Source organism: Plectropomus leopardus, chromosome 4 (assembly GCF_008729295.1).
Source record: "Plectropomus leopardus isolate mb chromosome 4, YSFRI_Pleo_2.0, whole genome shotgun sequence".
NCBI classification, from domain to species: Eukaryota; Metazoa; Chordata; class Actinopteri; order Perciformes; family Serranidae; genus Plectropomus; species Plectropomus leopardus.
In genome coordinates this window covers 32,104,043-32,119,344 of record NC_056466.1, presented here as the reverse complement: position 1 = coordinate 32,119,344, position 15,302 = coordinate 32,104,043, and the positions used below count along the sequence as shown (strand labels likewise).

Sequence of the window (15,302 nt, the reverse complement as noted above, 5' to 3'; positions counted from 1 at the left end):
TGAGTATTTCCTGTCATGTGGTGTGGAGCAGATAGGCCCAAATGCTGGAGACTACAGACAAGTGGAATTGATACAGATCTTTATTCCAGAGGGATGATTTATCAGCGACGCTGAGGAAATCTGTGCTTAACTGAAAATGCCCCGTTTAACATCAACTTCCACTCAAGGCTCAAATCATTCTGCTAACACAATTTAGCCTCATGTCATCGGCATTAACTGTAGCCAGGCTGGAATAAGCTTCATCTCAGCTAGCAGGGAATGTTCCCATTGGCTAATGTTACCTACAAGTTGCAATGATGTTTTCTTAGAATGATTTAGAACCACAAATTATCTGGGGAGTACATACCCAGCTATCAATTTTAGGTTCTAAAAACACTCTGAGAATGGTACAATGCCACCAATAAAATGTTTTAGTAATGTTTTAAGCAGCAAGTTGTCTTTTAGTTTATAGAATGCTCTTCTTAAAGTTGAATAATATTCTCTGTGAACATAAAAAAATGTTTTTTTTGTTTGTTTTTTTTCTGTACATATCACATTACATTTTTGGTATTTTTTTGGTCCTGTTTAACATTGTGTGAATGTTTTATAAAAAGAACATTCTATGCTCTGTCACCTCTCAGCATCACCAAAGCATCCTCAGAAGCAGTTATATTGTTATGTTTTAATCAGCTTTTAATCTTGCAGGAACATAATTTGAAATTGTGAACATCCTTAAAATGTTCTTTAAACATTAGATTAAAATGTTTTCTTTAAACATTATTGCAACTCGAAGGTAATGTTAACAAATGTTGTAGGAACGTTCCCTGCTAGCCGGGTAAGCAGCCCCGAACAGTCCATTGTTGAAAAGAGACTATTATGTCACAAACTTAATGGAAAACAAGAGCTGTGTTGTTCTCAGAGGCAGAACAAACCTGCTGATGGAGCTTTATAAAGAATATAAAGTGGTTTATACTTAACAGGGCATCGGAGACAGTCTGGGAAAAATGCTGACTAACCCAAGTTTTACAAGCATTCTTATGTTTTATGTATGTTTGATGATATAAATGAACAGACAGATCGGCTACAGACTGTGGCTACATCATCAGATAATAATATAAGATCAGATGTGCTTTAAATTATTGTGTAGGCTTACTTAGGAGAACTGAAATACACACAATGTATTTACTGAAATTAGCCTAATATGTTAAGGCTCATGAAGCCTGTCTGACCTAACCCATGGCCGTTCTTCATTCTTCTGCTACATCTCATCAGGAACCATCCCAATACTCAGAAAAGACAAGTGAAAATGAAGTACAAAAACATTTTTCAGGGTGATAGACTATAATGTTAAATGTTAAATGTATGTGTTAAAAATTTTATTTGAGAAAAAATAGAATAATTGGAGTGCCGTCCTGATCTAGACTGCTTTTTAAGATAGTAAAAGTGGTGAGACATGACTTCTGAAAAAAAAATAAAAAATAAAAATAAAAAATAAAACTTAATTACTTTATGTGTTTTTGGAAATAAATCAAACATGTACATTTATACTTGGTCACATTGTAAGGAAAATGTCTGAAACACGAGGCAAAAGTAAAAGTAGTCTGCTATACAAAGCTGTCTTATGGGATTCTTTGACACGCAGCTAAACTAAGCTCGACAGTTATCCTGCCATGAAGCAGGCTACCTCAGCAGGACAAGTTACCATGGTTACTGAGCAGGGACCTACATAAACCGTGTTCATGGAACGGATCTTTCATACTAGGAAGACTTCTTTCATTCATGAAATCTTCATTTAGTCTCGATAGATCATTGAAAGCAAGCTTGCATTTACAATGACCAAGAAAAATGCATAACAAAAAAATAAAAGTGTACAACAAAAAGAAAATAATCTAATTAATTAAAAGCAATTCAAACAATAAAGTTAAAATGAAATAATATATATATATATTTAAATGAGATTAAAAAAAAAACTGTGACAAAGATCTGAACCAACCAATGAACTGACAGGTGAAATGAGTGTAAGAATGGTTTGTAAGATGCTCCATGTGTTGAGGGCAGAATCAAAATAAGTCAGGCTTTTCCTTTATCCACCTTGATGGAATACCCCTCAGGTCAGCACACCACTTGTCCTGCATGTTTTAGGTCTCTCCCTGCGGCAACACAGCTGAATTAAACGATCAGCCTGTCAGGTCGGAGAGTCATGAGGAGTTCATAACAAGCTGATGATTGGAATCAGATGCGCTGGAGCAGAGAGAGATCTAAAACATGCAGGACATGTGGTACTCAGGGAGAGGTTTGAGAGATGTTTTTTATGTCAATGCAGGGAAACAGCAAACACTAAACTGGCTTAAATACAAACCAGTCTGATGAGGGGATGAAGTGCAGGTGGAGAAAAAGTGCAGGGATATCAGGTGAGGGAATTAGGGTGATGAGTCAGAAAAGCAGGCAGAGAGCTGGTTGGCTGGGAAAAACTCAGGCGCAGGGAAGAACTGGCAAGGCTGCTGCAGGACAGCTGTGCAACAGGGTAAATGAGGAAACACACACACACACACACACACACACACACCAATAAAAAAAAGAACTTCACAATCATAACCCTGGTTCTATTGGCGCAGGCAGAGCCCTCTACTGGACTCTTTAGGAAATGCTCTTTTAATCACAAGCACATAAATGCACACTGAGAAAAGCAGTGGAGGTTTGGTGAGCTTACTAGAAAAATATCAAAATTTCAAATGTCAAAAGGTGGCAAAGTGACTTGTGACAAAGTGACAGAAATTTTGGTGGAGTAATTTCACTTCTAACCTCTCCTCCTCTGTCTCTTTCTCTCACACTTACACTCACAAACACACACGCACACACAGACACACAGACACCACAGTGCTGAGTCTGTGCAGTCTGTTCTTATTCCCAACTTGTCAGATAGTGGCCTTTTATCAGTCCTGTCTCTGTCCTGAAAGTTATGCTACTATAATACATAAAATTTGCAGTTTGCAGGTCTGCTGGGGCTCAAGTGGTTGATTAACCCATAATTTGCTCTTTAGGCGATATGATGAAATAAACTGGATGCTGCTTGTGCCATATCTTAATGCGGGACTAGGGACAAAGTCATTGTCATCATTAAAAACTAAAATTAACATACCCTCTGTAACTAGTGAACAGTACACTTTGCAGGGTTTGAATTTGGTGTTGGATCAAGGATGAAACTCCTTGCGCCATGTCATTGTGGGATCCTCGCCGGAACTCACCGATGCTAAATATATATTATATGCAAATACTTGTAAATGTTTTTCCATTGCTGGGTTTTTGATTTTCCTGTAACAGCACTGACACTCTAGAAGATCATGTTTACTAAACTTGTTCTCATCCCAAGTCATCACATATTGCCACTTTGCAGTGGACCTCTGCGTCTACATATTATGCTCTAGGTATCCTTGTACATCTGCTACTGAGGTTCCTGGATCTTGCGCTGAAAGCACTACAAAAGTGGCAGTATTCGATTAATTCAGAGTGAGAACAGGCTGGTTAACTTTATGTAACTTCTTTTAACAGTAAGTTGATTACATTACTATCAGTTCTTCTTCTTCCTACAGTCTTTTTTGGTAGCATCTTTCCAGTTTATGAGCATATTTGCAGAGGTCACAACAACTGCCCTCATATAGTGTTTAGGAGGGGTTGTTTGTGCTAATTGCTGACTTATGATCAAGTAGGATTCGTCATTCAGCGCACATTGATAAGAAAATATTTGAATGGTTAAGAAAATATGCTGCATCTGGAGTTGACTTACATTCTCTTATTTTTTTCTTGAACAGAATTAAATATAACAGAATATTAATAGAATGTTTCTGCATGAGGTTGATTCCACACTTCTGAAACTGTTCCCCATCTGCTTTTCCAAAGAACCATCTTGGGATTACACCACCTGGTCTCACTCTGTCTCCCACTGAGCATGATCACTGCGTATTGTTGTAGCTGCCCAAACTTCCCAGTTACTAACTCCAGCCAAGGGATTGGACATTAATGTACTGTCTAATGCTGATTCAGTATCTCAGATCAAATCTGTATTAGCCATCAAATCTATAATTACCTTTCCATTTTAGTCTGTTTGCAACCCTCGCTAACATTGTACTAGAACATAGAAATCAGCACACCATATGTTCATTTTGTCCTTGTCTTTTTTAAGACTATCCAAACCCAAATTTGGCATGGATTGTAATATAAATATAATTACCTTCTCCCTTCTTTTCCACACTGCTACCCGATCATCTCCCTTTTCCAGTATCCTATATATCTTATATGAATGCTGCACAACCCATGGTGCTTTCTGGCTTGACTGATAGGTGAGGTTCTCCCCATGTCAGTCCTACTAATCCTAAATGATTCGTTGCCACTTTGAACACCCGCAGATTATTCAAAGCTGAATGATAGTCCACGATTTATGTTATGCAATGCAGTAACACCTGTTGTAGTGCCTGCTGCATCATGCCAGTTTCTACTGACAAGCACATTGCCATAGCATTATGTGACCTATAAAAGCCAAAAAAATGTCTCCATTGCAGTTTTGCCAAATTTGGCTTTTTCGAATTGCCTGAAATACCACCTTACGCAGCCATAAAAACTTTTTTGTAATAAATGGGACTTGTTTTTTTTTTCTGGAATGTATATGATTCCATTAGGCATATTTTGTATTTGCAGTTTCAAGCTGCACACTTTGTGGGTTAATGGAAACCTGCAGTGAGGATGTTCATCAGGCTGGGTTGTCAATGAGAAGAATGCATAATGGACATGACTCAGTTCATACAATCATGAGCTCCAGATACATTACTGCGCAGATTAATGTACAGAAAAAATAACAATAATATATTTTTTAAAAAATCCAGAATTGACCCAAAAGTGACTGGGATGGTTATGACCACAAGAAGATACAACGTGATAAATCTCATAGTAAACTACAAAGCATCTAGTGAAATAAGGTGGCTTTCAACAACAACAAAAAACAATTTAAACATTAATTAATCAAAGTAAATACCAAGAAAGAGAGACTGACACAATATAATGAATAAACAGAGGGGCATGTAGGCCTACTCCTTCAGTGCACACGTTCAGGGCTATATTAAGAAAGGCACAGGGAAAGGGAGAGTGAAGCGCCATCTGCATATGTGACCAGAGTCTATAGTTACTTGGCAACAAACAATATAAAAGATTTAACGGCTACATAAATTCATTGGACCATAAACTTCCTGAGTAAACATCCTGTAGGCTTCCATTTTTAGAAAATCCACCTAAATATGCTCCCCTCAGGTGTGACCCTCTCCATGCCCACATACTGTAAGAGAGACAGCTCTTTTTTTTTTTTGCAGTGTCAACCTTTAGCATCAGATATGTCTCCGTTCTGCCCCATGTCTTTAACATTGGATGGATGCAAGGATAAAAAAAAAATTAAAAAAATTGGGAATGATTATAGATCATAAACTCTGTTGGAAGCACATAGAATATATTAAACAAAAATGATCTAAATCTATTGCTTTTCTCTACAAAACAAGGAAGCTCACTTGTAGAAGGTAGAAGTCAGAAGGTAGATTTATTAGTCATTTTTTAAACAATGTTTAAAAAACAAACTTTAATTTGTCCTTGATCCTGCTACATCTTTGGAGTTGATTAAAATCAGTAGATACTTTGTAAATGTCATCTTCTTTGGGCATGTTGCTGCTGGTGACATCATTCAATTCCTGCAGTGCATTTGTTTTAATTTGCAGAGTCTTGTGTCCTGTCGGCTCCCAACAAGGTTCGCCCATCCAGTGCAATAGCTTGACCCAGGATGTTAGGGGTCAACCATGTCTCTTGTAATGCCATATATGTCTTATTTTGTTGAAATTTAGGGAAATGCATATACAACAAATCTAGGCCCTGTAATTAAACTTCAGAAGCAAGCTCTTGGGATAGTACATAAAGCCAATGGCGGTTCTGGGGAGGGGCCAACACTGAACCTTGACCCCCTGTGGCCCCCCCACTACACTGACCACTTGACGAGAGGCAGAAGCAAGAATAAAGAATTGATGGGTTTGCCAGAAATAACTAAAACTGAAGACTACAGATGCTGTAATGTGAAATCCTATAAAGGAAAATAGACTGGGGTGCAGAGACCCTCTAGAACCGCCACTGCATAAAGCTGGCAGGATCCTACACCTGAAAATATGTAGACTTTGTGTATTTTAAAACACTGGAAATACCTTTTTGAGTGGTGAACAACAGCTTTCTGGTCTGTGTTTATTTTTTTAATGAGAGGAGAAAATTATAATTTAAAAGCGTTCATTCTTGAAACATGTAAAGTGAGATTTTTAAAAAAAAATATGACTATATTTCAGTTCTGTGAGTCAAATTATGGAATGACTCAGTGCTGATTGGAAATTGTGTTGCTCTCTGTTGAGTTTTAAAAGAAAGCCTTAAATATTTAACAGTTACAAATGATCATATAAAATGATAATAATAGAAAATAATAGAGGATTACAGTTTAGAGTATAATTTCTGCTTCATCGATTCCTTTTTCAGTTATTGATTGAGAGAATTTATATGAAATATTCTGTTTCTCATGATACATGCAACAAATAAAATTCATTCATAATAAAACAGAATCTAGCTTTACAAATAACTGTCTTTTAATGTAGGTAGATTTATTGATATTTTTTCCTCAAAAAGGAAGAAACAATATGAAAGGATCCTTTAATATTTGACTAGAATTCACCTCTCTATGTTTTTATTTTGCTGTTTAGTACAGATGTACTCATTATTATCAGACTAGAGAGGGTTATGTGTGTGCATGTGCCATATCCTACTGTTTTATTATTCTTAAATGTAGCTATGAATCATGCCACTGTGCGCCACCTTTGAGACCAAACAGACAGCATGCTGGCATCCTGTTCAGATGTTGTGTGCCATCAGGTAAAATCAATACAAAAACATGATACAGAGCAGAATGTGTTGGTCCTCCAGTGAGCATCTGTCATGCCTTGTTTACTGCAGGCCTTCTGTTAGTTTACTGTAGCCTCATCTTAGTCTTAGAAACGCTGTTTGACGTTTAGCTGTCGGCTGCTCTCGGTTCTTCCTCGTGCCTCATCGGTATTCCTGGGCAATCCTCGGCGCGGCGCGCGCCCCCAGTCCAGCAGCAGCAGCAGCAGCGGCGGCACGCGCATCTCAGGACAGAGGATAGGGCATCTGCAGAGCTCGAGACGCTTCTGAGCGGACCTGGAATGACGCCATGAGCTCGCATCGTGTGTGATGGAGGTAATGTTTTGATAGGAACCGCTACCGTAGGCTGATGTGGCGTCGCGCGAGGAGCCCGAACACGACCATGAAGCTGCTGTTTGTGGTGACATTCTTATGGCGCGAGGCGTTGTGCGGATCTCCGAGCGTCCAGATCGGTAGGACTGTCTTTTCTGTCATCGCCCCACCGTTCTCATCTTATACATCTCCTGTTCATTCGTGTGTCCAAATCATTCTCACTGTCCGCTTTTCGCCCCCTCACATCCATCGTCCCCCGTGTCTTCCTCCCACAGAGGTGGGCCTCTCTCTCTTTCTGCCCACCTTGTTCCGCTCTCAGTGAGCATAGGCCTCCTGGCTGTACCGCGGCCGCTGCAGTGTTCTAATTATGTCAACATTTTCATCTTTTATATTTGTGTATGTGCTTGGATGCGCGTGCATCTTCCCATCAGTACAGCGTGCGGTGCGTCTGTGCGCGTACGCATATATGCATGTTTGTTTGTCTTCAAGGCGTTAACTGGCACATGGCAGGTAAATCCCCGAATTATCCAAATCCAGCACCTCACATGTATCTCCTGAGTGTTGGACAGCAAATGCAGGTAGGGGAGAGTGGGGTCAAGTGAGCCAGTGGGTGTTTGACCCATCCGCTGTTTCTAGGCAACTGTGCACATTTTTTTTTTTTGTCACGTGACCATGAATTCAGGAGGCACCCTCATTTCTATATGGCTCTGATGGAGAGAAGCACATAGGATTATTATGTAAGTGTTTATTTACTCTCTCTCTGCGTCTCTCACTCTCACACGCACACGGGTCATTGTTTGTTTGTCGAAGTATATTTCCTCCATTTCAGGTGTAGTGACTATTATGTCAAAGCAAAAATAATTCAGGTCTAAAAATGTGTATTTTTCATGTTGGTGATTTGTCAGTGTGTAAAACCACGTGAATCATTTAGCTAAAGATAAGCTTGGATTGTTTGAGTCAGCAGTTTTTCTTCCAAATTGTGGCTATATGGCAAACTGAACCAACTTACCCAATCAATCAATCAATCAATCAATCAGTCAATCAAATCCTATTAATATAGCACCTTTCAAACAAATTGAATGCAATTCAAAGTGCTTTACAGTTTGATTAAAAAAATCGAAGAACAACATATGAAATAAGACAAAATGATTCTTAAAAAAATTCCATACATACAATAAGGCACTGAAGTTAAAGTTAATTTTTTGGAAGTATAAAATGGTATTTCAATAGATTTATCATATGTTAAATACTGTAAAAAAGCTGGCATACCAAGAACCTCTGGGAGAAGAACCATCTGGGGCTCAGCACACTTGTAGAAATAGAGAGAGCAGCCATTGATGGTGGAATATCTATCAGATCAGAGGCTAAAATCTGAAAAACTGACAGGTCAACCCTGCTGAGGTACATCAAAAAAAGGAGGTAAAGGATATGAAAATAATACTGTACAGTGGGCAGGGTCTTCACAGAGGAGGTACCAGGGTGTCCACTAAGTTTGGGTAGGTGTAAAATTTTAAAACCCCTTTGATATAAAGAGCTGGACTGGACAGGTATACTGAATATACAATATACTACATCCTACAAACAAACCGCGTAAATATCAGCTGTGTGCTCCAGATCAGACTGGATGTTAGGCTGGGGCAATATGTATTTCTTCATACTGTCATACCTTCATGGAATTTCTCTGGGGTATGTAGTATATGCAGGTTTCCATTAACCCTCAAATTGCGCAAATTAAAATTTCAAACTAATAGAAATATATAAGTTTCGTAAAAACTCCCATCGTAAAAAAGTGTTTACACCTGCATGAGGTGGTATTTCAAGTGATCCGAAAAAGCCATATTTGGCAAAACTGCAATGGAAGCATTTTTTTTGCATTCAAATACATACAAATATGGGAATAATACAAATGAATGTTTTAAAAAACAACAGCAACTGCATGCAGTGGGCCCATGCAGAACAGCTCCCAGCCCTATATCAAACTCTCCCTCCCCTCTTGTGCTCTCATTCAAACAGATTCAAACATCCAGCCAGCAGCTCAGCAGGAACATTAGTTATGTCCAAACCCCTCAAATCACAAGAGACAAAGGGCATGAGAATTTTTTACAGTTATGAATATTCATAATAAGATCACGTCGGAGGCTCTTTAGGGATTCTCCTAATTTCATCAATACGACACATTCTGAGATGTTTTCTGTGTACTTTTGTCTCATTTTTTTTTTGCCTAAAGGACAACATAAGTAAAAACTTGGCTCATCTGACCCCATTCTCCACTATATACAGTGACCTCGACATGATGTGTTGAATTGTCTGCCTCATGCTATTACATTAAAATATATGTTTGTAGTCTATATTGCTAGAATTGAATATTCATTTCACATTGAAAGGATTGACACATTTCCATGTCAATTCAACGATTCATTTTGGTGTCAACAATTTGTCATGACCCAAACCAACCAGAATTGATCGTACCATCAAGTATTGTTTGTGTATCCACAACTGTATTCCCCTGTGCCACATGACTCTATTGTTGTCCAAAAACTGTTGATAAGACTAAAAGTCTACAGTCATGGTACACTGTAAAATCTGACAAGTTGATCTTACTTAAAGTAATCTTGAAAACAGATTGCCTTTAAAAAGGAACGTAATTATAACAATTAGTTTATGTTTATATCTTAGTGTTGAGTTTACTCAACATTTAACTCTATTTACTTAATTTTGTGAAGTTGTTGCAACTTAAAAATGACAAGTGGACTGACTGTGTTCTTTCTAAGTGTTAGCAACTTCAACCAAGTCAGTGTGACTTAAACTTGATCATCACAAAGAGGATTTTGCCAATGATAAAGTCAGGAGATCTGCAAGTTTTGTTTTCTTAACATGTTTAAAAATATATACAAATATTCTGCAGGTTGCAAAGTGATTGACTTGCAACCAGCAGAATACAGATATAAAGCACAGTAAACTGATTTACTGAAGTTGCTTAAACTTAGACAGATCAATTTAATTGAACTTGTCATTTTTAAGTTGCAACAACTTTAAAATTTTGTAAAGTTATAGCTTGCTGCTGGGTTTAATGGTCAGTGGCACTGTTGAGGTGCCACAGAGGAGAATTTCGTGCTTAATGCAAAGACAGTCAGTGCGTATGTTGTGCAACATCGCTGAAGTAGCCAGATCAGTGCAGAGGATGTTTGGTTAAAAGAACATTTACAGAGGAGCTGTGCTTCTCAGATAAGAGGATGAGAAGAGACTGGCAGCAGCAGCAGGACAGTGAGCTGCATTTTGTGAAGCAGGTACTAGACAGTGGTGGAGGAAGTATCCAGATCCTTTAATGCAGTAAAAGTATTAATAATACCACAATGTGAAAATACGCCACTACAGGTAAAATTCCTGCATTCAAAGTTGTACTTAATAGGGGTTGACCAATATTGGATTTTCATGCCCGATACAAATACCAATAGTTAGTAATTAATGAGACTGATAACTGACTGATATGTGGTATGCATCTACGATAAAAATAAAAATACCAATATTTCAGTTTAAATTTTGAATTTGTAATATAACAAAGTCCAACACAAAGCTTTGTTAAAATGCCTTTAGCAAATGTTTAATGAAAATTGAGATTTTAAACATCATATATAGCAAGTTCCCAGTGACTTTTTCCATTACTTTAAGTGAAAATTTAAAGAAAAAAGGGATGAATAAAAATAGTCCTAGTAACCTACTTAATAGACTAAGTAAAAGTAACCTACTTAAAATAAAAGAAGTCAATGTGCAGCAAAATATTTCCTGTCAGTGTTTTTTTAGTACATTTGAAATTTCTGGATACATTTTCCTGCTGCATTAATGTGTCTTTTGCATTTTGCTGCTGTAGATGTTTAAAGTTGGACTCATTTGAACTCCTTTATATCCTGTTCAGTTGTGTAATCTGCATCAATGCATCATATTGTATAAGATCATCATATATTTGAAGCGTGGCTGTCCTGTGAGAACCACGTATTTCTGAAAAGTCAGAAAAACAGCCTTTTTCAGCTTTGTGACGATGCATTTCTTAGTCCCTCTGCCAATGTTATCACTGACATTCAACATCAACTTATCAGTCTTATTTCTGTCATTTTAAAGAATGTGTTAGGAGTTTTGAAGCCCATTTTTTAATGCAGTACTTGCAGATCATATAAACATTGAGAGTTATTGGTTGCAGCAATCATTCCTTCTGTCCTAAAGTGCCTTGACATTATCTTATCCCTACATTAAGAGATTGTTCTGTATAAAACACATTCTAAAATTTAGTCAAAGCTATTATGAGGTTTCAGCGGTAAAAGTTAAGCAAATTAAGTTGGTGTCTTTATCCTGGTAGTTGTATGTGGGTTATTCTGTCCTCTGGCTGACTTCAGAATTCATTTTTAAACAGAACGAGGACAGACGTTGGTCCTTCTTTTTTTTTTTTTCAAAAGTGAAGTTACAGCACAAGATGATCTCCCACAGTCTACACAGAAGAAATAATTGCAGTAGGTGGGTTTCCATTAACAATCAAATTCAAATTAAAAAAAAAAATCTATTTATTGCAAAAACAGTTCTTATGCTCGCATGAGATGGTATTTCCGGTGATTCCAAAAAGCCAAATGTCACTAAAATGCAATGGAAAAAGCTTTTGGGTTTTAATAGGTCACATAATGCTATGGCTATGCACTTGTCGGTAGGAACTGGCTCCCTCAGGCATGATGCAGCAGGTGCTACAAGAGGTGTTACTGCAGGTGCTACAAGAGGTGTTACTGCATTGCATAACTCTTCAAAAGTTGAGCTGATCATCCCAAAGTTTTGAATCCAGAATTCCTCTGTGAAATCATGGACAGAAATCCCTTCTACACGGCCGCTCTCATGTATTAGGGGCTTGCCTTCCCATTATCGCTCGCATAACATGCCTACGTGGCCTTGGATTGGAAATAATAAATGGTATTGTGGTGGCTCCAGTAGAAATAAAGCTGTTAATGTTTTGGAACATCCATCGCCATGTTTCTTGGAATGTTATCACCCAAGGAGAAGTCACATAACATCACTCAGTGGAAACGCAGTCATCTCACAATTGTGTTTTATTGACTTTTGAATATATTGCTGAAGCTTTGGGCAAATGCCATTTTAAACATTTTGCTTTATGCTGAGTATTGCGATACACTATATTATGATATATTGTGATTTACTACCTCTTTTTCAACTGCAAATTGTGTCCTCACATTTCACACATTTCCCCACAGAAAACATCATCAGAATCTGCTTTATTTAATAAGATCATTTTCAGTCAGTTAAAACCCTTTTAGTGATTTTATTACAAGAAAATGCATCTAATGGACTGAAAAAGCAATAGATTTTATTATTCGAGTAGGCTACCAAGAGGCAAGGCAAGGCAACTTTATTTGTATAGCACATTTTATACAACAGGGCAATTCAAAGTGTTTTACAGAGCAATAAAATATATAATATAATAAAGGACACAGATGTTTTTATTTACAATAAAATAGAGACAGAGGTAAGATTTAAAAGGTAACGTTAATTACTGAATGATTTAAACATTTAAAAATAAAAATCACCATTAAAAATAGCAAAAGTACAGACAAGAAATGCAAAGATAAAAATATTATTTTAAATGATATAAACTCCAAATTAACTGTATACTTGATATAAAAAATTTGTGTGAGTAAAATCGATACCTTGTGTCCGTGTATCAATACATTATTGTCATGCAAAATATAGCATTACTATACTATATCAATCTCTCACCTGACCCCTAGAAGACGTCTACATGCAAATATTGAGATATGGTCATAACGTGCCCTCCTGGTAACAGGAAATGACATGTTTTATTCTTTGATGTACTGCTCCAGATCCAGACCAGATCCATCTCAGATGAGGTCAGAAAACGCCTCAGACTCTGTTATAAGACTGTATAAGCTAATATGGTAGTTACACAATTGGCCTATTGCCAAGCCCTGCCCTCTAACACCATGAGCCAATCATATTTTTTGCAGCAACACAATACACTTGACATCCTGCTCGTAGAACTCCATGAAATAGTATCAGGAATTTTCTTTGGATATGTCTTTAACACTGACAGATGCCATTTTTAGGCAGCGTGCCAGTTGTTTGTCCCAGTGAGCTAAGGGGGTGGGCATTAGCAATAGGTCAGTTTAAGTTATAATGAAAGTGTGGCATTGTTCATGTTGGCTATCTGCTGGTGCTCACTGACTGTAGGTTAGGGAAGAAGAAGTAAACTGCAGTCAGTGAGCCGTGGCTGTTGAGGACATGGACTGTATATAAAGAGGGATGATGCACCCTCACTCATCCCTGCTATGCTTAAGTGAGGCTGAAATATTTGGGATATGAGCGTTGCCATCCTGTGCTGGAGATGTAATTGAGAGCTGGAGTCTACGCAGTCGTGTTATCCGTGGTGGGAGAGTTCCCGACAAAACACGTCCGACCATTCGCAAGCAGCCCCATTGAAAGTATACATGGGATTGGCTGTCACAGCTGTCAGTCAGGACATTTTTGTAGAACTGAATATCTCATTAAAACCAATCTTATCATAACAGCAGTCACTTGAACAAACATCAGGGTGATGAGAGCTACCTTCAGTGACAGAAACAGAATTTGTTTGGTGTGAACTTGGTGTGAAGTGTGAAGTAGATTGGATGAATGGTTTTCAATCAAGAGAAGCAAAGGACAGACAGTTAACATAGATCTTAGAGAGCCTCAGGGATGTATTTCTTCTTTGGATTTCCAACAGACGAGCTGCATTGCTGTCACCATTCTCTGTTTTATTTATTTTATTCCAGATTGTAACAGTTTACTTTACAAGCACAAGATTAGTTTCACACTGTCTGTTTTAGTTGCATGGAAGAAGAAAACACTGAATTTGGATAAGCTGGTGTATGGTGAGGAAACACACGCTGTAAACTCTGCAGAGAAAGCTGTGGAAGGGAGGATGCAGTGAGCTGAATATCTGAGCTGTGGCTCTGCTCTGTAACCTGAAATGGATTATAATATGACAGCTACTCTTTCAGTCAGAGGTGTGGACTGTGTGGGCGCTCTATGGTTGATTGCATTACTTCACTGCTTGTTTCAAATAGCTTTAAACGTAGCGATGTGAGCATGACTGGATGTGGCTGGATGGAGGAGTGTGTAATGTGCCTGGCTCTACTGATGTTTGGTGAATTACACTCAGTTCTTTCTTTTTATTTGATTTTGTTTGAGGTAAAAATGATTATACTCACCTTTATATTCCACTGGCTTTTTGGCTGAAAGGTGGTTGTACAGTAAAGGGCCGAAAAAGATGGTGGATATATCCCATGTACCGGCGGATACACATACTTTCACTGTCTCTCTCTCTCTTTATTGACCATACACTCGATCTGCATACAATCAGGCAGCAAAACGAAGCATTATAAGCACCGAAGTGTGTGAAGTGTGCCATATTGGCACTGGGTTTTGATACCCAAACCTTGTCTTACTGTAATGTAAACCTATGTGAAGCTTGACGAAAAACTTTATATGCGAATGTGCGACAGTCTTTGAAACGCAGCAGCATGTGATAATAATTGCAGGTCTGTGTGTGTGCATGTTTGTGTGTGTGTGTGTGTGTGTGTTGGTATCATGGTCAGCACTGAATGATACAGTGGGAAGGAAGAGGAGAAATGACAGGGCGTACTGGTCCAGGTGGAAAAAAAAAACGCTCGGTCCTCCTATATCCTCCTATTGATACCATTGTCGAGACTGCCTGACGATCTTTATTGATATCACTAGTGATACTTTTCTATTATTTGGTGGAAAGACGATGCAGCTTTTTACTTTTTATATTTTGATTTAAATATTTGAAAAATTGGCATCAGTAGTCTTAATTATGTATTATAATATGATTAGAGCTCATGATGGGATGTTAAACAGGTTGAAATTCCATCTCTGCTTTCCATTTTATATAGCTGGGAAACAAATTTCTCACCCAAACAAATGTATTATTCAAGTTTCTCACCAAAATCTGAATTTTCTTTTCCTTGATGGTCATT

At 37.9% G+C, this 15,302-nt stretch overlaps 1 protein-coding gene across 4 annotated transcripts in view; it reads left to right on the top strand.

Moving 5' to 3' along the window:
• Positions 1-7,156: 7,156 nt before the first annotated feature.
• The window catches only part of LOC121941996 (glutamate receptor 2-like), a 65,184-nt gene continuing 57,038 nt past the window's right edge, over positions 7,157-15,302 (top strand). For all 4 annotated transcript variants that reach the window (XM_042485066.1, XM_042485065.1, XM_042485064.1 and 1 more), the window contains exon 1: positions 7,157-7,394. In XM_042485066.1, the coding sequence (XP_042341000.1) occupies positions 7,292-7,394 (103 nt within the window). In that variant the 5' untranslated portion in view covers positions 7,157-7,291. The remainder of the gene's footprint in view (positions 7,395-15,302) is intronic.